General features: G+C 47.8%; 1 protein-coding gene across 2 annotated transcripts in view; it reads right to left on the bottom strand.

Annotated features, from left to right (window-relative positions):
- Positions 1-23,317, bottom strand: part of LOC144772357 (CD48 antigen-like) — a 266,122-nt gene extending 242,805 nt beyond the window's left edge. For both annotated transcript variants that reach the window (XM_078656620.1, XM_078656621.1), the window contains exon 1: positions 23,185-23,317. In XM_078656620.1, coding sequence (XP_078512746.1) covers positions 23,185-23,248 — 64 coding nt within the window. In that variant the 5' untranslated portion in view covers positions 23,249-23,317. The remainder of the gene's footprint in view (positions 1-23,184) is intronic.
- Between the last annotated feature and the right edge of the window lie 3,606 nt (positions 23,318-26,923).

Here is a 26,923-nt window from a genome sequence, read left to right as displayed (position 1 = left end):
CACAGTTTCCATTAGTCACGCTGCTTCGGAGTTGTTCTTGGAGGGCGCGGGAGTGGAAGGCGAGGGTTGTGGTGTGTGGTAGGAGGGGCGAGTAGAAAATAGGAGGGGAGGAACAGAGGCTGACGGGTTGTTAAAAACTGTGTGAGTTGCATAAAGCTGCCCAGAAGAACTCGTATCCAAACGTACTTGAGAGAGCTTCACTGGCTTCCCATCAAAGAGCGGGTGCAGTGTCAAGAACTTATTATGACACATAAAGCCTTTTACCACTCTGTCCCTCAACAGCTATCTGAAAGGACCATCTCTTATATCTGATCTCGATCCCGTAGCTCTTCTAACTCTCTTTTGGTGGTGATCCGCAAGTTTGGAAGGAGAAGATGTAGGTGGCCGCTACGACTTATCTGGCCGCCAAAGACTGGAACACCATAAAAGAAAAGTAGACACCAAGCTCCATTGGAAGACAGAGCCAGACATTTGACCTCTATCACTGAATGCACAGTAGTTACAGGCTTTTAAAAGTTTGCCCAAAAGCTGGCTTTTCAGGTCTACCTGTTAAGTTCCATGATTCTAAGGATTTGGGCCCACTATAGAGCCGGGACACTATGAGTAGATGTTGCACTCTATAAATCCTGGTGATAAGTGTCCACTCGACATGAAATACTATCAAGGGCTGGCCCACTGTACTGAAACAGCAATTCTACACATCGTGGACGATGCTCTACTCGCCCTCGACCGCAACGAAACCGGTCTCCTAATCCTGCTCGACCTCTCATCGGCATTCAACACTGTAAACCATGCCAAAATACTAGAACGCCTGGAAGAAAGGATGGGCTTAGAGGGTGCAGTCCTAAAGTGGTTTAGCTCGTTCTTGGAGAACGGATCGCAAAAATTCATAGTGAATCAAACTCTATAGGCATCATCCAGAAATCTTATTTGAGTACCACAGGCCTCAACACTATCCCCTGCTCTATTCAATCTTTACGTTGAGCCACTTACAGGAATTTTACGACAAGCAAACATCTCCTTCCACATGTACGCAGATGATACACAGCTTTACAGCAAGATCACATTGATAGAAGAAATCGGTGTCATGAACCAGGCTCTACAGAAAACCGTCCGTTGTCTAACTAGTAATCACCTCAAGCTTATCCAGCAAAAAACTGAATTCCTTCTGATTTCCCCCCAGAAAAGCGCTACGAATATCTTGGAGTGGACCAAACAGATCACAGCACTAAACTGTACCCCGAGGGTTGTAGACTCGACCAAATCCCTTGGAATTACGCTAGACAAAAACCTGATCATGCTAACACACATTAACACGATGGCAAAAAACACCCGCTTTCACTTAAGCTACCTCAGAAAACTGAAACCCTTCTTAAATAACTCAGACCTGAAAACAGCAGTCCAGGAGTTAGCCATATCGAGGGTCGAGTACGGCTGCACTACGCTAGCTGGTCTACCCAAGATTTCAACAGCACCACTAAAAGCTTGTCTCAACACAGCCACAAGACTTATAACTGGCTCCAGATAATTCGACCACATCACCCCTCCCCTGAAAACGCTCAACTGGCTGCCTTATGAAGCAAGAATACAACTAAAAATGGCTTTTATCATGCACAAAGCGATACACTACTAAACACCTATGTACTTAGCAAAGAAAATCACACTCTTAGGAGGATGGAGAGTTTCCCGGAGTCATGGAGAACTATTACTGAAACCGGCCCTGTTCCTAAAGAAAAAAACTTATGACCGAGCATTCTCTGGTGCATCACCAAGAATTTGGAACACTCTCCCCCCGAACATTTATTTATTTACGTCATTTATAAAGCGCCTGAATCACCCCAAATGGGGTATCTCCGCGCTGAGGACAGCTGTAAGGGCGGACAACCAAATTAAAAGAGTAGTGTTTTGAGCTTTTTTCTGAATCCCAGGTAGTTGGGGGTTAGACGGATCTCAGTGGGTAGCTGATTCCAAAGTTTGGGGGTGAGATATGAGAAGGACTTTCCACCCAATCTGGCATATCTTATCCGCGGGACCTTGAGCAGGCCCTTTCCTTCAGAGCGGAGAGAGCGGGGAGGGATATATTTCACCAGCTAGTCTGCGAGATAAGTCGGCCCCATCTGGTTTATGCCTTTGAAAACGATACAACATATTTTGAAGTGTATTCTTTTCCGGACTGGCAACCAGTGGAGTTTTCGCAGCAGAGGGAGAGAGGGGGTACGATAGGTGGCTCCGGTTACCAGGCGGGCCGCAGTATTCTGTACCACCTGCAGGCCTTGCAGACCTGACTCCTTAGCCTTAGCCCAAAATGTCCACGGACTCGGTAATTCTCGCTTCGGTGCCTACTCGAATCACAGGTTCACACTCTGCAACTCTGGGCAATAGCTTGCTTAATCTCCACTACGGCCCCCCGCGGCGGGATGCCTGGCTTTCACCTTGGGGATACCCAGTAGGGGCTATCTCACAGGGAAAAACCAGGACGGGTTCCCAATGCAAAGCGCTTTGAGACCTGGTGGTGATATTGCGCTATATAAAAACCCATCCATCCATCCATCCAGCGGCAATCAGCAAGGCATTGCTAAAGTCCAACCGACTGAGTACCAGGGCATGGCCCAGGGTTTTACGTGTGGAACCGGCAGAAAGTGAAAAACTTTCCGAAGAAGGCTTAGAGCAAAGAAGCAAGCTTTTTTTATTGCCTCTATATTTACGTCCTTATTAAGGTCATTGTCCATCAACACCCCTAAGTTTTTGACAACTGTCTTTGGTTGAGGAGAAGGACCCAGATCATCAGGCCAGCAACTGGGGGACCAGCTGGTGATAGCGTCCTTGAAGAATATGACTTCCGTCTTCCCTGCGTTGAGCTGGTAAAAGTTACTGCTCATCCAGGAAGTTATAGCTCTCATCCCTTCTTGAAACAACCTTTGGATATTCGCTGTGTCTTTCTTATACGAGAGGATAAGTTGTGTATCATCTGCGTATGAGATTGGGATAAACCCAATCTTCCTGAGAAGGGCCGCGAGGGGTGCAATGTATACATTGAATAAAGAGGGACTGAGACATGATCCCTGTGGTACTCCCTTGGTGACTTGAGTGGTCTTGGAAGAAAAAGGTCCCAGTTTGACCGTTTGAGTCCTGTTTCTGAGAAAGTCCCGAAGCCAGGCCAATGCTGAGTTCTGGATGCCTATGGAGCTCAGTCTATCCAACAGGATTTGATGGGAAATGGTATCAAAAGCGGCGGACAGGTCAAGCAGTATAAGAATAACTGCTTGACCGTCGTCCGCCAGAATGCGTATATTGTCCGTTACCTTGACCAGAGCTAATTTGGTGCTGTGCAAAGGGCGAAAGCCTGACTGAGACTGATCAAGGCAGTGGGAAGCTTCTATATAGGTGGAGAGGTGGGTATTAATGTGTTTTTCCAGTAATTTGCTTAGTAAGGGGAGCAAGGATATCGGGCGGTAGTTGGATACTTCGTTGGGGGGAAGCTTAAGATTTTTCCTAATTGGCATAATCTGCGCGTCCTTCCATTCATTAGGGAGATGACCCTGTGTGATGGAGCTGTTGAAGATAGTGCGCATAGGCTCCGCTAATTCTGCAGCGAGTTTTTTCACCTCTTTAGTCGGTAATAAATCTTTGGGAGAGCCAGATTTGGCGGATTGCAGTAACAGTTTTGTGTCCTCGATGGTGAGCAACGGGAAGTCATTGAGAGTGTGCTGATTTTTTTGAGCCTGGTCATGTCCAGCTAGGGAAACATAGTTAGTGTTTGTGGGAGAGGCTAGTATCTTATTGTAAATATTCTCTATTTTTTTGCGTGAAATGTAGTGATTGAGCTACTTCCTCGTCCGAATTACAGGCATTAGGATGGATAAGGGAATTCAAAATCTTGAATAGTGTTTTAGGTGTATTGCCTGCTTCTTCCAACTGACTGGCTATGTGGTTTTTTCGTGCAGATCTTAGATTTTTATGATAGGTGTTTACGGCCACCTTATACTGTTCCTTACTTAGCTGGTTTTTATCTCGGCGCCACTGCCGTTCTAGTCTTTTGCATTTGCTTTTCTCTAAGCGCAGATCATCTGTGTACCAGGGTGTTTGTGTGTGTGTGGGGGCCACACAGGATTTTTTCTCTGGTATTAGAGTGTCTAGCGTGCTCTTGACTGTGTTATGAAAGGACGACAGGTGGTTGTCGACTGTGTCTGAGCTGGCTAAGCTTCCCAGAATATATGCCTCACGGAATTTGCTAGGAGAGAGTTAATGCCACTGTCTGTATATGTGCGTTATTGGAGTCTTTTTGGGGGCTTGTTCTCGGATACCAGTCAGATCAAAGGAAATACATGAATGATCCGACCATGTTACAGGGAAGGTGGTATTGTAAGAGATGTCTGATGAGTTAGAAAGAATTTGGTCCAGGATGTGGCCACCAATATGTGTTGGAATGTTGTCTCTTTTTGTGAGCCCAAGAGCAGACATTTCCCTCTGGAACAAAGTTGCGTTCGGGTCATCCAAATTTTCACTGTGAAGATTAAAATCGCCTAGTAGTAGGAAATTCTTGGTGGAAATCACATAAGGGGCGATCAGGTCCTGTAGAAGAGAGATTGAATTAGCAATGGGGCTGGGGGGCGATAGACAAGGGCTCCTTTCCAGCTTAATTGTGAGTGTAGGTCAATTCTAAATATTAGAAGGATATCGTCCATTGCTGCTTTCAAACAGGAAGCCAAATCCTTTTTTATGAGCAAATTCCTTCCATAATTCCAGTAGACTAGACACTATCAGACGACCTCCGAGCTCACGTACAAGCTACCAGACTTTGACCCCCAACGTTCACGTTGGACAGAGATAGGAGTGTTAAAGTATATATATGATTCTCTCACAAATCAATGTATAATTATTTAGAACCTTGTAGCATAACTGTTTCTAGCGATTTGCTGTACACTGATTATGTTTACTAAATTTCCACGTAGATCGTGTTGCCCTAAGTTGAAAGATTTGTACATGTAAAGCACTCGGATACCCTATTTTGGGTCATGTTCGCGCTATATAAAACACCAAAAAAATAAATAAAATTATTACAGCTGATTTCATTTAATGATTTTGTTAAAATATTGTTTACATAAGGTCGTGCTGTACTGCTGTCCTTGGCTGCAAAGGATGTTTGCTTTAGAGCCATTCTTTTTAATGCCAGGACATGTTTTGCTTGTAATAAATTATGTAGTACTCTCTTGTTTTTGAGTGTCAGTACTATTTGATCGCTCAGTAGGACACAGATACACACCTTGGGCTCATGAATACACAATGAAAACTACAGAATATCATCCTTGTCGTGTTCATTAACTCTTGAGGCATTCTGCCTCTCAACAAACCTTAACCCCTTCCATGCTGATGACGGCACCCAACCGTCATGGCATACAGTGCTCGTGTGCTGATGACGGCTGGGGGCCGTCATGACCACGCCCGCAATCGGAATGTCCAGCACAGGAGCGGAATTCCGGCCGCGGGCAAGGGATTAAAGAAGCCCCTGGCTTCTTTCAGAACTATTTTCTTTGGTTTTAGATTGGTTTACATGCCTGCTTTCTCTTCCTTTCCACAATTCTTAACTGGGCCTGGACTGTCTCCCCTTTTTTAAGTCTAGCCTAACGGACAATGCAAGCTCCCTGTTTGGAAAACACCTATTGTTGGCTTTGCAAAAACTTACAGCACCATTGGTTGCCTTTAGTGTCACTCTCATTACTTGTGTCTAAATTGATGGATTTCCTTCTCTATCTTGTTTCATCTTCTATTTGTCTCTCCTCTGGAGCATAGTGTCTTTACAATCCTATGGCTTGGATGACTTGTATCATTCCTATGCTCACTTTTAGTAGAGAAGTGTGGCTCAATGGTTAGAGCGGCAGACCCTGATGCAGTAGTCTGGCCGGGACCAGGGTTCAATTCCCGCCTCAGCGGGTCTCGGGCTCAATTTCCTCGGACCTGATAATTCTTGCCTCGGTGCCTATTCTAATCATGGGTCCAACTCTGGGCAATAGCTTGCTTAATCTCTACAACGGCCCCAACAATGCTAGGATGCCTGACTTCACCTTGGGGGTGCCCAGGAGTGGGCTCCTCACAGGGAAAGGCCAGGAAGGGTTCCTCGGCGGTATTCGTACAAGCGCCGAGATGCCTACGGGTAGTCGTGCGCTATACAAGTGCGTAATCATTTCATTTCATTTAAGGAACTACTTTTTTTCCGCACACCATCAGAGCGAATGGGTTTTCAGCTCTGTCGGTCGTGTGCTTCTTTTTCTATCAAATATCCATCCCCAGGCTCTCTCATGTTGCAAGCTTTCTCTCATGCCCTTCTCCCCTGCCAACTTGAACCTTTCTTGAGGCTTCCTTGCTTGTGTTCTTCTCCCCTGTCTCTGTGCTACTCTCCTTCATGTACTACTTTCGCACCACCCACTTCCTATTTTTATCCTTTCCTTAAAAATGTTTAAAAAAATTTTTTAATTTATATAAAGGACCAGGCAGCAAATTGCTCACTCACCCTCCAACTTAAATAAAAGTGCATTTGCACTATTTCTACTACATTTTTCTTTTTAATTGATCTTTCTCAGACGGTAAATACAAAAAAATAGCAGAAGCATTATTTTGTAGCCATACACATGAGAAATGATGCATGCACGCCCATGCATAACCACATATGCGTGCGCCTACGAAGTGTTTGCGGCTGAGTACCCGCCTCTTAAAAAAAATATTTTGTTTCTTTTGGCCATACTGCACAGCACTTTGTAGATTACCACATTCGCTCTGCTTTCCTAAGGTCATTGAGGAAATAACTAAAGTTTGTCCCATTTGGCACCAGAAAAGACTATTTTTTGTACACTCATTGATTACAGCCAGAATGGACTATGTGAATGCTTTATACTTAGGACTACCTGTGTTCATGTTATGTTAATTTAAGCGGGTACAAAACTCTACAGCAAGACTCATTTTTAAAATGTTATTTATTTGAAGAAACATCACTGGCTGCCACTGGAGAGACACATTCATTTTAAGGCCAGTGCTTGAAATGGAAAAATAGAAGTGCAGGTACTCAGTACCAGAGTACCTACTTGTTTCTGAGAAGTGTTGGTACTCTCCAATTAAAAGTATTACGTTTTTCTTAAGAAGTCCCTTTCAAATAAAGTGCTGGTACTCAGGACCAGCCCATTTAAAGTACTCCTTGAGGGTCTTGTTCTAACTCATATAGACTTTTATCAGCAGGACCCCAGCTACTTAAAAGACAGGCTTGTTCCTTCCAAACATACTGAGCACTTCACTCTTCTAATCTTTTCCTCCTAGGATACATAGTTTCAGAAAAGGAGGACACTTTTACACCTACTTAGCAGCTAAACTCTGGAACAGACTTCCCATTTCTCTCAGGAAAATACAGTGTGTGTTGGGGGGGCGTGGCCAGCAGCCGGCGATGGTGGCAGCTTGAAGGGAGAGCTCCGTGATTGAAGCGGCCTCCTAATCGATCCGTCTATTTATCCGCTCTTAATTGCTCCCAAGCGGGCAGGCATCAAAGCCCAGGACCAAGCGGCAACATCCTGGCCGATCGGCATCTCGATCCGTGGTCGGGATCGCAAGTTCAGATCGGCACCGGTGTGGGCCTGTGCATCGGATCCGGACCTGGGGCTGTCCTGGTTTAAGGGACGGACAGGAAGTGCACCATCCTGGGCGGAGGAGGACAGGAAGCGCGCGCCTGAGACGGACAGAGGCGGAGAAAGACTATTTGCACCGCGCAGTGCCGCCGACCTTCCCTGCCTCGGAGCGTCTGCCCGGAAGCCTAGCTGAGATGCGGAGGTGAGGAGTGGGGGGGTCCGGCTGGCTGGCTGAGTCGGAGGGCAGAGCGGAGAGCGGTGGCTCTGAATGTGAGGCCGCCATCTTGGGGTCGACTACTCGGCGCTGCATTGGCCGCACCAGCCCGGCCTCACAAGACGGTCCCCACGCATCGCCGGACGGCGCAAAGCACCTTGCGGGGGGCTCCCCGCTGCACAGACACGGACCATACCGCAGTGCAACAGAACTATTGGGTGACACATCCACACTGGAGTCAGAGGACTGGGGGGCGCTCACAGGGGCCCGACACTTCGGCCGCAGATCGTCTCCTTGCCATTGCCGCTGCCCTGAGCATACACGAGAATGTGGGCGTAGTGCACCGAAGGACACGAAAAGGGGAAGTGGTGGGCAGCTTGAGGCGATTGTGCCCCACATAGCGCGGGGGGTCTATTGACACGGCCGGCCTGCCGCGGAGCCGGACAAGTTCATTCTCCTGCTCCCACTGTGGTCTATAGAGGGGGGACGGTACGGAGTGGTGCCGAGGAGCCCTGGAAGGACTGACGCTCACCCACGGCGTCCAAGGGGGCCCTTGCGTGACAGACGAAAAGCAGGAATACAACCGGGCGACGTCTGGTGTAGATAACCATCCCCGGACACGCCGATTTGGAGGTTCGAGACGCCGACAGCGTCTGCGGGAGGCGGACACCACTGTCGTGATGGCTGGCAAGGGCCAAAAACCAGGGGCATCGCAATCGCGCCTTGATCGTTTTGCATACGAGAAGCCCAGTTCACCTTCCCCAGACGCCAGATCACAGCAGGGCAAGGTTGGCGAAGCCGGGGGAGGAAAGAAGGCAACCCTCGACGACGTCATGCGGGCGCTCACGCAAGTGCAGACTACAGTCGGATCCATCTCAGCCGAAATAACGTTGATAAGAGCGGACTTCCACAAGATGTCGGAAAAAGTGAGCAATATGGAAGTGGTGACTAAGTCGCTGGTGGAGGATGTGGCTGAATTACAGGTGGGGATGGAACGCGTCATGAAGGAAAATAAGGTACTGCGTGACAAGCTTGATGATCAGGAAGGGCGCTCGAGACGGAACAACATTCGTATCATAGGTGTGCCGGAGTCGGAAGACACGAGAGCAATGGACTTATACGTGGAGGATTTAATTAAGCAAAAGCTACAGCCTAAGGGCCTCTCGGCATTCTTCACGGTAGAAAGGGCACACAGGGTCCCCGGTGGGCGCCAGAAATCGGGCATGAACCCCAGGCCGATTATAGCGAGACTCTTTAATTTCAGAGATCGAGATGCCATCCTCCAGGCGGCGAGACTTTCCCCCCCGCTCAAACTCCAGAATTCTACCTTGGCGTTCTTCCCGGACTACACGGCCGAGGTCGCACGTAGGAGGAGGACCTTTTTCGAGGTGAAGAAGGAACTGAGAGCCCGGGAAATACCGTACTCCATGCTTTTTCCAGCCAAACTTCGGGTTGTGGCAGACAATAAGACTTGGTTTTTTGACTCCCCGGAAATGGCGCAGGAATGGCTGGAGGGGTGGAGACAGGTGGATCCCCCGCGTCGCTCTAATCGACAGAACAAGCACCGTAATGCAGGAGGCCGACAGGACTCACAATCCGTAGGGGAGGGGGCGGAGGCCCGTTCCCCATTGTCTGATCTTCGGGAAGAGGGTGCTGATGAGGACTAATATGTCGCAACTGATTTTTGGCTGACCTGATTGCATTGTCGACCGGCAATGCCGCTATGGACACTGGGCTGAGGGCCTCCGCGGCAGAAGTTGGGGGCCGCCGATACCGGAGAACCCTTCACCCCGACGAGCAAGTACTGTGTTTTGGGTTGGGTTCAAGCACTCTGCTGAGTTGGGGGGGCGGGCAGTTCTGAGTCCGTTGAGCAGGGAGGCAGGGAGGGGGGGAGTTGGGGGTAGGATGACTTTTTGGTTTTTAAATGCTACACTGGGTCAATCACTGTACAGTATGGAGCGAATGCGTAGAGTAGAGGTACGACTGCGTGAACTGCGATGTCACTTCGCACGATGTATGATGTGTGACGACAGCCGGCTGGCTTGTCGCTTTATATGCTGTGATGGGGGAGGACAATAGCACGGGGAGGGCATCACCACTGTGCCTAATGTCTTGGAATGTGAGGGGCTTGGGAGATAAAATAAAGCGGGGGTTGGTCTTACAGCACATCAGGAGGTCCAACCCAGCCCTGGTCCTGCTACAGGAAACTCATTTGACTGGGCCCACCGCACGGGCCATGGATAGGAAGGGCTACAGTATGATAGTGCACTCTGAATTCACTAAGGGGTCCCGGGGTACTGGGATTTTGATGCACCGCTCTACCAGGTTCATTGTACACTCAGTTAAGGCAGACACTCAGGGACGCTTTGCGGCGGTCCATGGACATTGGGAGGGGAGGCCGCTGAACATAGTCTCGGTATACATACCACCAGCTCTGCACACCGTGGCTCTTCCAGACCTGGGGAACTTTCTGCTACACCTCCCGGAAGGGGACCTAATAGTGGGGGGTGATTTCAACGCAGTGGCACACAGCTCTCAGGACCGTTATCCATCGCGCACACGCACTCCGGGGCCTACCAAACTGTTTGCATTCATGGAAGCACAGGGTTTAGTGGATATATGGAGGCAGTTTCACCCGGACGTCCAGCAATACACGTACTACTCTGCAGTTCACGATAGTCTGTCACGAATAGACTACTTCCTTACATTGGGAGGGGGCCTTCTTAATATCACTGACACTAACATCAGGCCACGAGGGATTTCGGATCATTCCCCGTTAACTCTGACTCTATCCAGCCAGGTGCGAACCCACAGACGCCTCTATCCTATTTACCCAGGGTATTTTAAGGAACCTGTAATAACCAAGGCTTTAAAAGCAAGTACTGAATCCTATATCGCCGAAAATGAGGGCTCGGTTGCCTCACATGTAACATTCTGGGAGGCCTACAAAACGGTCCTTCGCGGGCAGGCGATATCGGCTATCGCACAACATAAACGCACGCAAAGCAGGGCGCTATCAGACCTGGAAGACCGTCTCGCCGATGCGACTCGGGCGCATGAAAGTGACCCGAGTGAGGACACACTTCACACGCTCCGGCTGAGTCAGCAGAGACACACCGATCACCAGCGACGTATCGTGTTGGGTGGGATGGCGGCAACGGCAAGTAGAGTATATGACGTGGGCGATAAGGCAGGCAAACTCTTGGTGTGGCTGGAGAGGAAACGTGGGGATCAGAGAGCCATACTACAACTCAGGGACTCGAGGGGGGTGTTACAGACTAGGCCTGACCGAATAGTGGAACTCCTCGCGGACCACTTTGAATCTGTTTATTCCCCCGAAACTGAAGTTTCGCGCGAATTGGTGGAGGGATCGCTCGTGGGGGTACCGACTCGTACTCTCCTCCCGGACGCCAGGGACGAACTTGACTCGGAACTGACGTCAGATGAAATACGGATAGCCATAGCAGCGTTGCGCCCAGGGAAAGCATTAGGTCCCAACGGCGTGCCGATTGAATGGTACAAAATTATGTCCGAGACACTTTCCACTCCCCTGCTCGAAATGTACAGGGAAAGTCGGGAACGGGGGATCTTGCCCTTTGACCAGCGCATGGCCACCATAGTGGCGATTCCGAAGCCCGGCAAACCTCCCGAGGACTGCAGCTCATACCGCCCTATATCGCTCCTCAACGCTGAAAATAAAATTCTGGCGAAATTACTGGCCGCTAGACTGCTGCCGCACCTGCGACACCTAATTCATCCGGATCAGTCTGGCTTTATGCCGCATCGGAGCACGGCGCTGAATCTGAGAAGATTGCACGGAGTGCTGGCACGCGCCCCACGATTGACGGAGCCAGCAGCGGTGCTCTCGTTGGATGCCCGAATGGCGTTCGACTTGGTAGAGTGGCGATATCTTTTCGCAGTCCTGGAACATATGGGATTTGGCCCCGGCTTCATCTCATGGATCAGGTTGTTATACACCAAGCCCGTTGCGAGGGTGACGGCCAATGGGTGTATCTCGCGGGAGTTCCCACTAGCAAGAGGCACGAGGCAGGGATGCCCGCTTTCACCGCTGCTCTTTGCATTAGTGTTGGAGCCCCTGGCCACCATTCTCCGCTCCACTCACTTGCTGAGGGGCATACGATGGGGCGACGGTTGGGAGGACAGGGTCTCCTTGTATGCGGATGATATGCTGGTCTACCTCATGGACCTAAACGCTGGCATTCCGATCCTGTTGGCCATCTGTGAGACCCATGGTGCTGCATCAGGATATAAACTAAACTGGTCTAAGTCCGTGCTGTTCATGATCCGGGGTGACCCCCCGGTGTTGCCTGATGGGTGCCAGTTGATCATAGAAACTCGTACCTTCAGATACCTGGGAATCCAAATTGCGCAGGACTCTGAGACATTTTTAGAGCTCAACCTGGTTCCCTTGATGACTAGACTGAAGGCGGATGTGCGCCATTGGAAGGCCCTCCCCTTGACATTATTGGGTAGGGCGGCGCTATTTAAAATGCTGGCACTACCTCGCTTTCTATATGTCTTGGAAAACACCCCGACGGTGGTCCCAGCGTTGTTCTTCCGCCAGGTGATGGCACAACTGACCACGCTGCTTTGGAGTGGCAAGCCGGCCAGGGTGGCACAGCTGAAATTAATCAGAGATTGGTATAGCGGGGGGATAGCGCTCCCGAGCCTTGAACTGTACTATTGGGCGGCGCACCTTAAGGTGATCAACCAATGGATTCATGGTGCCCATGATGACCCGGCGTATATGGCTGATAGAAGGCAACTAGGTACGGCTACCCTCCTAGCGCCGCTCTATAATAAGGGATTGGTCGGAAAGCTGGAAGGCCCGACAAAGCACACGGTGACTATCTGGCATAAGGCACAGAGGCGGCTTGGTTGGGAGGGGGTGATTACCAGACTCACACCACTATGGGACTCCAGGGCATTCGGTATTTTGCGTAACAGTAAAGGGTTTGATCGGTGGGACACCATCGGGATATCCACGGTGGGCGATCTCTGGTCAGGAGGCGCAGTACTCTCTTTCGACTCGCTGAGAACACAGTATGACCTGGGAGTGACTGAAACGTACAGATATGTACAAATTAGACACGCACTCCTGTCTGTGTTGGAAGTCGGGGCGCTGATCCCGGAGTCGGCTCCGTTAGAGGACCGACTGCTAACGGACTATATGGAGACGAGAGCTACCTCCCTCACGTATCGTAAACTGTTGAACAATTTGCCGGATCCGCTGGGGCGCCTGAAGGAAAAGTGGATGGAGGAGCTGGGGGATCTGGATGAGTCGGAGTGGAACGAGGCGCTGGCGTCACCCAGAGAGGCAGGCATATCCATGCGATTTCGATTGGTCCAATTCAAAATTTTACACAGAGTTTACTACACCCGCACAACACTCTATAACATACACAGGGCGGACCATCCCTATTGCTTGCGCAACTGTGGGGAAGAGGGTACACTGTTCCACACATTATGGGAATGCCCCACTTTACAGACTTACTGGAGACGCGTAGCGCGCACAATCAGCCAGACACTGGACACCCCTTTCACACCTACCCCTCGGGTATGCATACTACATGTGTGGGGCCCGACAGATCTATCACTACATGGGAAGCGTTGGGTGGTGATTGGTGTGATGCTGGCGAAGCGTGATATAGCACAAAACTGGGGTGCGCCGACCACTCCGACGCTGTCGCAGTGGTGCAAGAACATGGATATGCTTATGTTGAGGGAACGGGAGGTCTATAAACAGAGACTCAACCCGCGCAAGTGGAATAAAATATGGACGCCATGGAACTCATATAGAGGGGATATTTGTGAGCCGTTACCGGAAGATGAGGATGCTGATAGTTCTGGGGAGGAGGATGAATTGGACTAATGTGACGACATCTGGGGTGGACGTTGATGGGGGGGGTGCAGGGGAAATAGAACCGGGTCTCATGAGCGGAATAGCTATGGTCCAAACCCACAGTAATGTACGCATGAGCTCTACTCACACTGATATTATGATTGTCAGATGATACGGTTGTTATGTTTGACCCTTTTCTGTAGTATGTTCTGAGTTGGGGTGAAAAGAAAATTTGAAAAGTTGCTCCACTGAATGACTGCAGCTGAATGTTGAAGCTGCGATGTTATGCTGATGCTTATTACTGCTAATTTGTGAAGGCAACAATAAAAACAAATTTTCAAAAAAAAAAAATACAGTGTGAAGCAAATTTTCCTTTTCTGAGATTAAGTCACTGGATATATGGATCGGCCCCTTCCTGCAGTGCTGGGACATCTCTATGGAGGAAGCTGTGAGCTTTAGAAATGTCTCATTTATTTGTTGCCAAAACGCATTAGTAAACCCAAAAGGTCCCAAAAGGAATTCCTAGTGGCGTTGCCAATGCTTGTTTTTATTTAACACCATTTGATTATCTGGGAAAATTGGGACCACAGAAAACCTGAAATACACTGCTAAAATTCTATTGTTAAAGTACGGAGTGGAAGATCGTGGATGGATGCAGACCACAGAAATGACATGGTCAGCCCACGCTCCACCGTGTGTATTCCGCCCACTGTCTGGTTGGCATACAGAAAGATTCCCACTAGTAGTCCTCCTGAAGGTCGAGGTCAGGCGAAAAAACCAATGGGGGATCCCAAGGTTTATCCATGAAGAATTTATGGAGGCAAAGGGAGGAGTGTGGCTCAATGGTTAGAGCGGCAGACCCTGATGCAGAGTTCTGGCCAGGGACCAGGGTTCGATTCCCGCCTCGTCGTGGTCTCGGGCTCAATTTCCTCAGACGTGTTAATTCTCGCCTCGGTGCCTATTCTAATCACGGGCCCCACACTGCAACTCTGGGCAATAGCTTGCTTAATCTCCACAACGGCCCCAACAGCGCTAAGTATGCCTGGCTTCACCCTGGGGGTGCCCAGGAGTGGACACTTCACAGGGAAAGCCAGGAGGGGTTCCACAGCGGTATGCGTATCAGCGCCAGGAAGCCGAATAGGCGACACCGCAAGGTGACCGTCTGGTGACAGTGCGCTCTATAAGTACCATGACATTTACAAATGTGGGCATTGTTTAATCCTCCACTCAAAGGGATCATGCTGTAGCGTGGGAATAAACCCCAGCCCTTTGTTCAAAACTTAGTTTTCAGCTTCTGAAGCCCATAGTCAGATACATTGAAAACAATTAATGGATTCATTGGGGGCCCCTCCCCCGAACTGCGTATTATTCTGAGGGAGTTGTTCTGAAAAATGGGGTCCGGTCCGCCTCGGACTCTGGATCTCCCTCGGCCTCCTTGTCGATTTTCTTGCTGGTCCTGTCCTAAAAAAAAAGTAGTAGAGAGAACACCCAAATCCTCAGTCTGGTGATTCTGGGGCAGACAGGGAACTCTAGTGTTGATCAAAGAAGACTGCTCATCCGACCCTTCCTCCTCACTACTGGTATTATCAAAGGTCCAGAACCTGTGGAGTAAGCCTCTTAGTGAACCAACCCAATTTCTGTGAGTTCTGAGCAGGGCCTGTTTCCAACTGGTGGCATTTTTCCTCTACATATAAGAAAGCCCACTAGTGGGAGAACCTCTCTAGATTTCATCAGAGTCCTCTTATATTATGGTTCCCTATGTATGTTTTATACTCTGATAAATCACTTTGTGTGTGAGCTAATTGTTCCTTAGCATCTGCAATAGTAGAGTCATTTTTTAGTACCTCTTCCATGTCAAGGAATTCTTTGAAATATTTCTCATGTTTGGCTGTATTTATAATGAGGATTAGCCAATCCCTGGTGCACTTATTAGTAATGTTAACTCCAGTCTAACCGGAAATGCCTGTCCTCTATAAAAAATATTTGGCTCTATCTGGATCAACAGAGGTGCAGCGTTGGCACGCAAATATTCTGTCATCAACGCCCCATGTAGGTATTGGGTGCTTTTTTTTATAAGGAGACAATTTTTCCCATTCATCCCTCGTGGGGGACCTTGGTGACAACAGTGTATCTGGTAATAGTGCGATCAGATCATCTGTAAAAGCTAAACAGTTCCTTTCCATATCTTAGCTAAATTTCCTGTTGCACCAACCCCAAACAGAAGAGAGCCCCAGTCTGTAATAGCTACGGCACTACTGTCCAGACCACCAGTATGTTTATGCCACAAGACATGGGCTAATGTTCTTAATGATGTTGTAAGGAGTCCACTGAATTGTGGTTAATCGCTTCAGGATTGAATCATCACCTCGTTGCTGTTCACGCTTTTATTCACAATTTCCAACCTTTGAAAAGCTCTAACGGCTGAGCCACCGTTCAGGGAAGAGGATGAAGCCTTACGGTTAGAGCGGTCGACCTCGAAGTTGGAGAAAAGGGTTCGAGTCTCGGCAACGACGCTCAAAATCTTGTGATTCTGGGCAAATCAGTTAATTTCCCCATGCCTTTCAACAATGAATGTGTCCATTTGTAACAAAACTGGTGCCCATGTAAAGTGCTCTGATACCCGATGTCTCGGGTCTAGTTCACGCTATATAAAACAAACAAAAAAAAGGGAAATCAATACACTAGGATCTGAAGAGGGAATCTTTATCAAGTGTAACCTCCACTCAAACCAAGCCTATTTCAACAAAGCCCTTGATAGACAAACACACTCTATTTCTCAATTGTAGAGCATCCTTTAATCACAATGGGCTAATGTTCCGGGAGGGTCCTGATATAGGGTCCATCCAGGGACAACCCCTATGTCTGTGTGTTATGCTTCAACCAAGTCTGGTGACCGGGGACATTCACACCAATCCACTTTCGATTGTGTGAATAAATGTAAAAATATATGTATAGGAAGGGCCTCACATAAGCAACCACCAAAAGGTAATTGGCTGTTATTTACCAATTTGCTTGCTCTCTTATCATTGGCAGCTTTCCTATCGAATGTGAAGAACCAACACCCAGATTAAATCAAAGAAATGTTAGGTGTGTGTCTGTATATCCCTATCAGGCATGTCACACATCATAGCCTTCCAAAATCCTCATAAAGGAAAGTATCTTCCTCACAAAGAAGCTAAAAATGAGTTATGTGTGGCATCCAGCTTGCGTCTTTATTTTCAAGCCCACACTCATAGCGGTCCATCAAAAACCCAAGGTCAGAAACTCACTTCTGCACTATTCATTCTTTCACCCCAGGGCTCTGAGGGATAACTTGCCTGTGGGACAATTGTTTTTAGGTACAGAGGGAACTGTACTGAAGTAGAAACCTTTGTTACCCAGACCACGATATTGGCTGAACACTTAAAACAGAGGGCCTATTCGACAAAGGTGGTTAACCAGTCGTGAAAAATAGCACTGAATATGCTCCGTGCAGCACTGATGCAAAAGAACAGAAAAAACAATAATGCATATGTCCAAGTGGTTTCAATGTTTGATCCTTTAACCACCATAATAACACAGATCATGAGTAAAAACTGCATATATTTGATGTTGGCTCTAACCAAATGCTGCAGCCACGGGTTGCGTTTTGTCGGCCTCTGATCCTCAGGGACAGACTGGTCCACTTCTGTCCAGAGATCACCAGAGGAGCTCCTTGAATGTACCATCAGTGCATTTTATGTGGAGAAGCTGCAATGTGTGTAAGCGGACAGTAGTATCACAAAGTGTTGTCCTTAACCCGTTCCGTTGGCCGACGCAAGCACTACCTCCCTGGTGCTGCGCACAACCGTTGGCCGACGCAGCTCTGCCCACCCAATAGAACCCCCGCACTGCGGCGGATTTTGCGCCGCGGTTAATGGGTTAACAACGGCCATATGTGGTTTAACTAAGCACTTGTAGCTCAAATTTTGTGGTGTACAGACTGATCTGCAGAAGTGGTTTGCAGTACATGGGTCTCACTACCCACAAAGTGAAAGTCAGGATTCAAGAACAGCTTTGTGAAACATTTCCAGGAACAGAGACATCATGGCCCCCAAGATTTTAAATGGACGGTACTTGAGGAAATGAAGATGTGCAGGAGCAGAAGAGGCATTATTCAGAAAAGAAGACTGTTGGATTTTTTATGAGCAGACAAATCAGAGGGGCCTGAATGATTTGGTTGAGTGGCATGAACTCCAGGGACAACAAAGATTAGACTTTAACCACATTGAGGGAATTACAAGCAGTGAGGTCAAAACACCCTGGGCCATATGTAGGTGGCCGAATACCGGTCGGTAACACCGAAAAAGGCCAGTTTTCGTTGTTACCGACCGGTAATTAGCCATGTGAGATGTATGTAATACCGAATTGATTCGTTAATAACGAATCTGTAATAAATTACCGATTACTCATTTTCCGAATCAAAATTACCGAAACAAATAATACCGAATCGGAAAAAACGAATCAGAAAAATCCCCGAAAATGCTATGTAGCAAACCTCGTTATTACCGAAAATGACCGGATTCGGTAATAACGATTCGGTATTTACCACTTTTCAGGAGCATGTGGTAATCAGGTGGAGTGCATAAAAACAGGCCCAAAATGCATCAGTGGGACCACAATTGCGGGACTCTACCTCATTGCAAGGCGGCTACGCTTGAGAGCAGCAGGAGTAAGGATCTGGAGACGGGAGGAGCAGGTGTACAGATTGCGCATCACATTGTTCCAATTGACAGAAGCAGAAATTCATGAAAGATACAGACTGCACCCTGAGACCATCCTGGACCTAATACGGGAGCTAAAACCCTATCTGGAGCATCAGACACCAAGGGCCCACGCTGTCCCCACCCATGTCCAGGTACTCTGCTGCCTGCACCTCCTTGCATCAGGAAGTTTCCAGGGTGTGATAGCTGCACTGGGTGGAGTGTCACAGAGCTGTTTATCCCGTTTTTTCAACACCTTCCTAGATGCCATGATGGACAGAATGGAACACTACATTTCCTTCCCCAGTACACAGGCGGAGCTGCAGAGGACCAAGGTGGAGTTCTACCAAATGGCACACTTTCCACACGTCATCGGCTGCATAGATGGGACCCATATACCCATCTGCCCACCTGCAGCTAGTGAATACATTTACAGGAACCTGGCTGGGTGTGGCCACTTCCTGTTTGGGAGGTAATTGGGTGGATCAGGATTGGCTGATTCACCTAATTACGAATTTTTGAATTACCGAATCGGTATTTCCGATTCGGTAATGGATTCTGTAAAACCGATTCGGTATTTCATTCTAATTTTTTACCGATTTGTCCGAATTCGGTAGTTAATACCGAATCATAACGAATCGGTAAACTTTAACGAAATTTTATCTACATCGCGTATACCGAATCCTTAATACCGATTCGGTAAAAATCGGTATTAAGGATTCGGTATTCTCAATTTACCTACATATGGCCCCCTGTGATTAAGAGATAGGTTCATCTTTGGGGAATCACTGCTGACTCCTTAGGGGTAGATCTCCACACACACAAAAAATTTCATCTGAAACATAGATTTTTTTCTCAATACAGTTGGAAATAGAACATGGGCCAGTGAGATACTGCACTGATGGCAGTCAGGGAGGGTTGTCCCCTATGTTGAGTCCAACCTTTGCCTATCCATTAATCTTCGGATTGTAAATATGGAATAGCCGCTGTTGATGGGGTTGTTCAATCTTAAAATAGTCACTATTGACACAGTCCTTAGTTGTATTGCCATCAATACCATATTTTATATATGTGAAACTTGGTTTGACGGGGTTATTGTAGCCAGGACTTCAGCGATATTGACACATCCCCTAGACATACTCCTAGAAAAGATACTTTCAATGCATAGAAAATATTAATGGAGGATGGATTGTTCCCCTTATTGGCTTCCTGGTGGTGAATACGTGAGTGGAGCAACACACAGGACTTTAAAAATGGGTGAACCTAGATGGTGGAGGACCATGTGAAGGGGGATCGCGCTCCGCTTATCCTTTCAAGATGGCACCTGTGATCGGGTAGCGCTCTTGAGTCTGCACAAAGAAAAGGATACGCCTCCTTTTCACTTTAAATCTGAGACTCTGCGAGTTGAGAAAAGAGCCTAAGTGCCAACACTGGTGGTGGTTGACACACTAGATTTCCGATGGGGCTACACAAGTAGTGATAAAACTCTCAGCCCAATGTGGGTCGTGATGTAATGTTTGTAGAGGGGTGACTTTGAGCCGCCACGAGCACGTGGACGAAATGAAAGGAAAGCCAGGTTGACGATATGGAGGGTGAATGACATGCAATATATTGCTTCCCCTATGTGTATTGGACTATACGAGTTTTGACAAAGATGTATGTCCCAATGGGGGTCAGCTCGCAATGATTGGGAGTGGTTGTGTGAGCCACCGCGAATGCACAAGAGAAAAGCATGGGTGCCGACAATATCAGTGAATAACGTGCAATAGTGTGGAAGGAGGGGGTGAAAGTGTTACTGGAGCTGCTATTTGCAGCATCACTGCAAAATGGGCCCCCAGTAACAAAACGGGCCCCCACCTCTGCAAAAGTGTCCCCCATTCTTCCAGCTGTCCAGGGAAAAGTTAAATTTCCGGTACAGCACGTCAAGCCCAACATACGGCTAATATTCTCTTGATATTTAGACATTTTATATAGCCCAATTCATACCCTGTAACAAAACCCATCTAGATATTGAAACACCTCAAACTACACCGTGTAATCAACCCATTCCACACCCTGTAAACAGCCAATCAAAATCCCATAACCTGGTAATGTGCCCATCTAGACCCTCAAAACCAGTACAAATGAGGACCCTGTAACCATTCAAGACTATGTAAATACACCAGTGTAACACCGCAATTTAGATCCATTTATTAACCCCATCCAGACCCTGTAAACAACTCAATCTGGATTATGTAATACACAATCTAGACCTTGTAAACAACTCAATCCAGACCCTGTAAGCAACTTAATCTGGATCCTGTAATGCCCAATTTAGACCCTGTAAACAACCCAATCCAGACCCTGTAAGTAACCCATTCTTGATCCTGTATAACCCAATGCAGACCTACTAAGCAACCCAATGCAGATTCTGTAAGTAACCCAACCTGTAACCTGTAACACCTCTATCTAGATCTTACAAACATTCCAATCTAGACCCTGTAAACAACTCAATCTGGATCCTGAAATACCCCAGTTTATACTTACTAAGCAACCCAGTCCAGACCCTGTAAACAACCCAATCTGGATCCTATAAGTAACCCAATCTGGAAACTGTAACACCTCTATCTAGATCTTATAACCATTCCAGTCTAGACCCTGTAAACAACTCAATCTGGATCCTGAACTACCCCAGTATATACATACTAAGCAACCCAGTCTGGATCTGGTAACACCCTTTTCTAGGCCTTCTAATCAAACCAAAAAAAACCTGTAAACAACCCAATCTAGACCATGTAAAGTACACCTCCTAGCATGCACAATCCAGACACCTCCTATAAATAAGGACCCTGCATTCGTAGGAGGACACTGCGATCATCTTGAGCAAGACCACGTAAACACCCTGTAACACTCCAACAGGGATACTGTAGCACCCAGAGTTATGACCCTCTACAACACGGATCAAAGCAGCACTCAGGAACCAGTGTGACCCTCATAAAGGCCCTGTCACAAAATTATGTAAGACCTTAAAATCATCCTTATATCAGAGCCGGCCTTTGCTAAGATAGCGCCCTGGGCGTGGGGAGAGAGACATTTGGCGCCCTTGCTGATGCTAGTGAATGAAATGACGTAGCAGGGGGCACGGCTTGAGTCGGGGTACCACGCGGGTGGACGGCGTCCCCCCACTTATTTTCCCGGAAGCTCTGTGCAGAGTAGGGAAATTATTCAGGTTGTTACTGACAAATAATCGAACCTTTACCACTTAATTCTCTCTCATTCAGAACGCTGATGCAATCGCATCTAAAGGCTGAGCAAGGGGAGACAATGAGTCTGATGGTGCAAGCCATCTTTTGTGACGTCACTTCCTGTCGTGACGTCAGCGTCCCCCCACTTATTTTTTTTTAGGACTTGTGCCCTGGCAGGGGGTCCCTTCTGTGTTCACTGGTCAGTACCTGGAGGAGCAGGGGCCTCCCCCAGTTCACGGATAGCCTCAGCGGCCTCACGCTGATGAGGGTTTTGTTGATGTGTGCCAGCAGGGGTCAGAGGGCGAGGGGAGAGAAAGAAAGGGGACTTTTAACCCCATCCATGCTGATGACGGCCCCCGGCCGTCATGCATCACAGTGCTCGTGTGCTGATGACGGCTGGGGGCCGTCATGAACCCGCCCACTCATTAGAAGTGGCGCAGAATCGCGGCCGAGCCCAAGGGGTTAAAAACATCCCCCCCCCCATATGATAATGAAGGATAAAAAAACACTTTAAACCTGCAAATCAGACAGAAACAAACAGGCAGGGACACAGACAAGGCTGGAGCAGGATGAGAAGGGCGCTGCTGATGGCATCACCTTAATGTACACAAGTAGAGATGCTGGCAGGTCCCACAAACAGCCCAGGAAGGGTTCTGCATCCACCCCTCTGCTCCCCCTAAATATCCGGCCAGGACCCCTGGAGAAGACCGCGCAGGCCCCTCATACAAGACTGAATCGCGTCCTCTACCCTTCTGCTATCATTCCAAATCCAATTAACTGACTAACCTATCCACCACTTAAAATGTACTTGCATGTTTCACTATACTAATTCAACACTAATCCTCTATGGGTCCCGGAGTAGCATGTTACTCGCCGAAAAAGCGCTTCGACGCCTCGTCGGGGGGTAGTAAGCGCTATATAATTACAATACAATACAATTCAACACCTTCCATTATTGTACCTCACTGCCATCCCAGCACCCCAAGGTGTCTCTAGGGGCGCACTCCTTCACTAGGGGAAAGCAGGGCTGTTGCAAGGCAGACAGTAAGTGATCCACGAAGCCCTGTGCAGGAGGAGCAATGCACGACTGTAACTTTAAGTACCTCATATATGAACTCTGGCAACGCGCTTGCCAATCAAGTTATTTACATTCAGTTGCAACAAAAAAAACGAATAAAAAAAACAAAAAACTCGGCTCCTTCCCGGAGCATGGAAGACGTCTCAACGCCCCAGAGCTCGCATAGTGACCGCGCCCTTTCACATGTATCTTCGCACAATACATATTGCCCCTCCCCCCAAGTAACATTAGAGGTATCGGAGATTAAAGTCGCGATCCCCGATCCCCCCCCCCCCTGCATAATACAAAAGCGCCAACCCCACAGAGTGCCGCAGCTAGAGACCCCCGACCGGACACCCCCACTGCTCACTGGGCACACTCACAGCCCCACAAACTGCACCCCCTCCCTACCAGTGCCAGCCCCACCCCTCGCAGCGGCCCGCACCTGCAGCCGCGGTCCCACCCTGCGCGCGTGCAGCGGGGGCCCGGGTCACTCACCGAGGCCGAGGGGGGCCAGCAGGAGCGGGAGGAGGCGCAGCAGGGCCGCCGCGGTGGAGCCCATGGGGGGTAGTGGAGGCAGCTCCTGCCACTAGTGTTCTTTCGGTCGGAAGACGGAAAAACGAAACCGAAAGTGCCAAGAAGTGCCAGCCCTGAAGCCTCGGCCACCCCTCCTCGCACACTCCCCTCTGATGATAGACACTCTCAGGGCGGAGACCGCGGCTTCACGGCCACGCAATCGAGTTCATCCAGTTCAGATCAGTGTCGCGGACTCACAGTCACCAACAAGAGCCCTTTGACAATGATGCGGGGTCTGGAGGCGCCTGCTGGGGATTTCACACACTGCGAGACATCCTTGTGGGCAGGTGCACAAAAGTAGGGTGTGATCGCACCGCGCCTGAACCACACATTCACAATCACAACCTATTTTGAAGAGGTTGTCACCCTGTTTCTTCAGGGCATAGTTACATGGGTTGTTCATGAGCTATTCCTGATTACGATCAACTACTGGTAGTGAATGCCGAAACACGTCGGCCATTTTGTGGGTGTTGCATTGATATGTTAACTTAAATAAAGGCGCACTTCACTTTCACCCATGAAGTGTTGTTCCTTTCTTTCTGTTAAAAGTACTGGGGGAGTAAATACAGATATTTACTGCACTAACGTCCCCAGTGTAGTTATAGTCGGCGGTGCTTAAAGTGGAAAAATAGAAGTGCAGGTACTCTGTACCAGAGAACCTGTTTGTTTCGGAGAAATGCCGGTACTCTCCAACTAAAAGTATAGCACTTCTCTTGAGAAGTGCCAGTACTCTCCCTCTCAAAAAAAAAGTCGCTGGTACTCCGTACCACACTGTACTAGCCCATTTGCACTGGTTATAGTCAGACCGGACATTCTGTTGGAAATACATTTCTGTTTTCTTAATAGCTTTGGCACCTTTTGGAAAATATCAACAACAATTTCTGAAAAAAGTTCAGCCACTTTGTCTGCTTCATGAAATGCTTAGTACTGATCCGTCAAGGGGGAACTAAGAAAATGTGTGGGTCCCTAAAGTGCAACTTCTTATTTTAATGTCATAGGAAAATGTGGTCTCCAATACAGAGAAGACGGCTTAACGGAATGACACCAAATTTAGCACAATTATAGAACTTTAATTTGAAAGCATGCTTTTTGTGATTTGGTGTAAATCTATCCAACAGTTATAGAGAAATTTGCATACAAAGAGTGGCTAAGACGGGACATGAAGGGTTTAACATCCAGGAAAAGTTAGAGACGGCTGAGCCATTATTACTGAGGCAATAAAAAAAAAACCTGATTTGTAGAGATAACTTTTTCTCCCATTCGCCAATTTGGTACCACATTTCCTAGATAGGAACCATGTTTCCAGAGAATTCTATTTTCTGTAACATCAGGATAAAATGTATTTCCTGAGTACTGAAAAAGAAAATATAATGGGTGTATAAGGCGGAAGGGTGAGCCCACCCTAACCTTCCAAGCCCATGCATTGGGGAGGTCCTATAGGGACCTTCCAGGTATTTTAAATAAAAAAATATATACTTTTTGTCACCAGCAAGGGCCTTGTGAGAGACCGTAGTAATGTTGGGGTACCACAGCAATAACCAAAAGTATTTTAAGAGGTTGACAGTCCTGCAGTGGGCTGCGTATAGGGCCAAAGGGCATTTGCAATGGGCGTTATCTGCTTGCAGAGGATTGGGGACAGGGCCAACTCCCACCGATAGCAGGGTGTAGTGGGGGTTGACCACCAAAGACGAGATGGGCACACGATTTGGACATAGCCCGAAGGCTTTCTGCAGTGGGGGTTGGCGGCCGCAAGGCTGGTTGGGCACAGGGACCTGCCGCCAGCCTCCTCGGAAGTCCTTGCTCAGTGGGGTTTGTCTGCAGAGACGGGTTAGGTAACCAGGCCATGCACAGCGGGGGTGGGTCACCCACGGAGGGTTGAGTACAGGGCTTTTTGTAGGGCAGGCCCTACAGCCAACCCCTGATGCGCACAGCCAAAGTCTGTGTGCAGTGGGGGATAACCATAATGCACTGGGTCGGGTGCAAGTCCTGGCTACAGGCAGCAATCCCCGAGGGTGTCACTCCCTGCGTCCAATGCAGGCTCTACATTCAACACTGTGTCCCCCTCAGGGGATGGGCACAGGGCCTGGTCTTGGAAAAGTGATCGCAGACATGTTTGTCAGCTGACTCCAGCAGTTGACCACAGGTGTCTCAATTGTTGCAATTTACAACCTATCGCATGAACATCGATGAGGTAGCATGTCATTGGATTTGCAAAACGTTGGTGCCCATATTGCAACCATATTTTGAATAACTAATATCTGCTTCTTGACTCAAGTCCATAATAACATAATTTGACAGTTATGGACAGATAACCAGCAAAGGTGGTTCTAAACCTTTTTTGTTTTTTAAACTGTTGTAATTTTTTTTCTGGAAGTTTATTTTTTGTTTTAGGGGGATTAAGTACAAATAACAAAAAAGAGCGTCAGAACTTGGTTCCAAAAAAGACATCTTTCAGGTGGCTTGATGAGCAAGTACCTGACTTTTGCAAGCTGTGTCACTCTGCTCGCCCACTGATAGTACTTTTCCACACTCCATGCAATGCAATCCAAATCGAGAATAACAAAGGTTCTAGTGGTAGATGTATCAAGCTTTTTTCTTGTCACAAACGCTGCGATTCGCAAAATAGCAGCGTTTGCGACAAGAAAAACGGGAAATGATATGTATCATGCAAAAAGTTTCCAATATTAAGGAATCGCAAATTTTGTGATTCCTTAACATTGCGCAGGCATTTAAGAAATCGCAAATTGCGATTTCTTAAATGCTATGTATGAAACATTTCATTTTAGCAAATTGTAGCTAAGAAATTGCAAATTACCACCAACTTTTAGTTGGTGGTAATTTGCAAATTCTTTTAAAAATGCACTTTTTGAAAATTCTAAAGGTGCCATGTGACGGTCATACATGCCCTTAGGGCATGTATGTGCGCCATATGCGCACACATGTCAATTTCAGGGGTGCAGCAGGGTGTCCTTAAGACACCCCTGAACCCTTGAAATTATTCTCAATTTGCGATTAGCAAATTGCGAATCGCAAATTGAGAATAATTTCACATTCATTCCTATGGGCCTCCTGGCCCATAGAAATGAATGGGAAATTATTCCTTAATTGAGATTAGCAATTTGCTAATCGCAATTAAGGAATTTTAAGAAATCGCTAAAAAATAGCGAATTTCTACATACATACCATGTTGCAATTCCCAAATAGCGATTCCTTAAAAATCGCTATTTGGGAATCGCAAATGATGGGGATGATACATCTGCCCCCTAGTCCTGTTGCTGGGCCACAACCAGATCTGAGGGAAGTATACCTCGAGGTTGCACGTTGTTGAATGATAGCAGAAGAGGTTGATGACCCCTGCACTTCTTGTCTTCTGCGTTCCACTGAATTAAATTGGTGGATACACTACACATTGAGATGTTTATGCACCCTTAAAATTCCAGAAGACTACCTTTTCCCTATGCCATGACTAAATTATGGCAGAGCTTACAGTTCATCACTTAGGTAGACACCTTTATTCCAGCTGGTACAGGGATAAACTCCCATATATGTTCTCAGGAGGGAACCCTGCCCATGTGCCTCGTCCTGAGGCTGTTCAGGTTGTCCCTGGTCTGCAGCAGATGCCATGTGCCAGGAAGATCTGAACTTATGAAAATAATCGCCA

The sequence above is a fragment of the Lissotriton helveticus genome, chromosome 8 (assembly GCF_964261635.1).
Source record: "Lissotriton helveticus chromosome 8, aLisHel1.1, whole genome shotgun sequence".
NCBI lineage: Eukaryota > Metazoa > Chordata > Amphibia > Caudata > Salamandridae > Lissotriton > Lissotriton helveticus.
The sequence above is the reverse complement of the archived record's forward strand: the minus strand, read 5'-3'. Positions and strand labels throughout refer to the sequence as shown.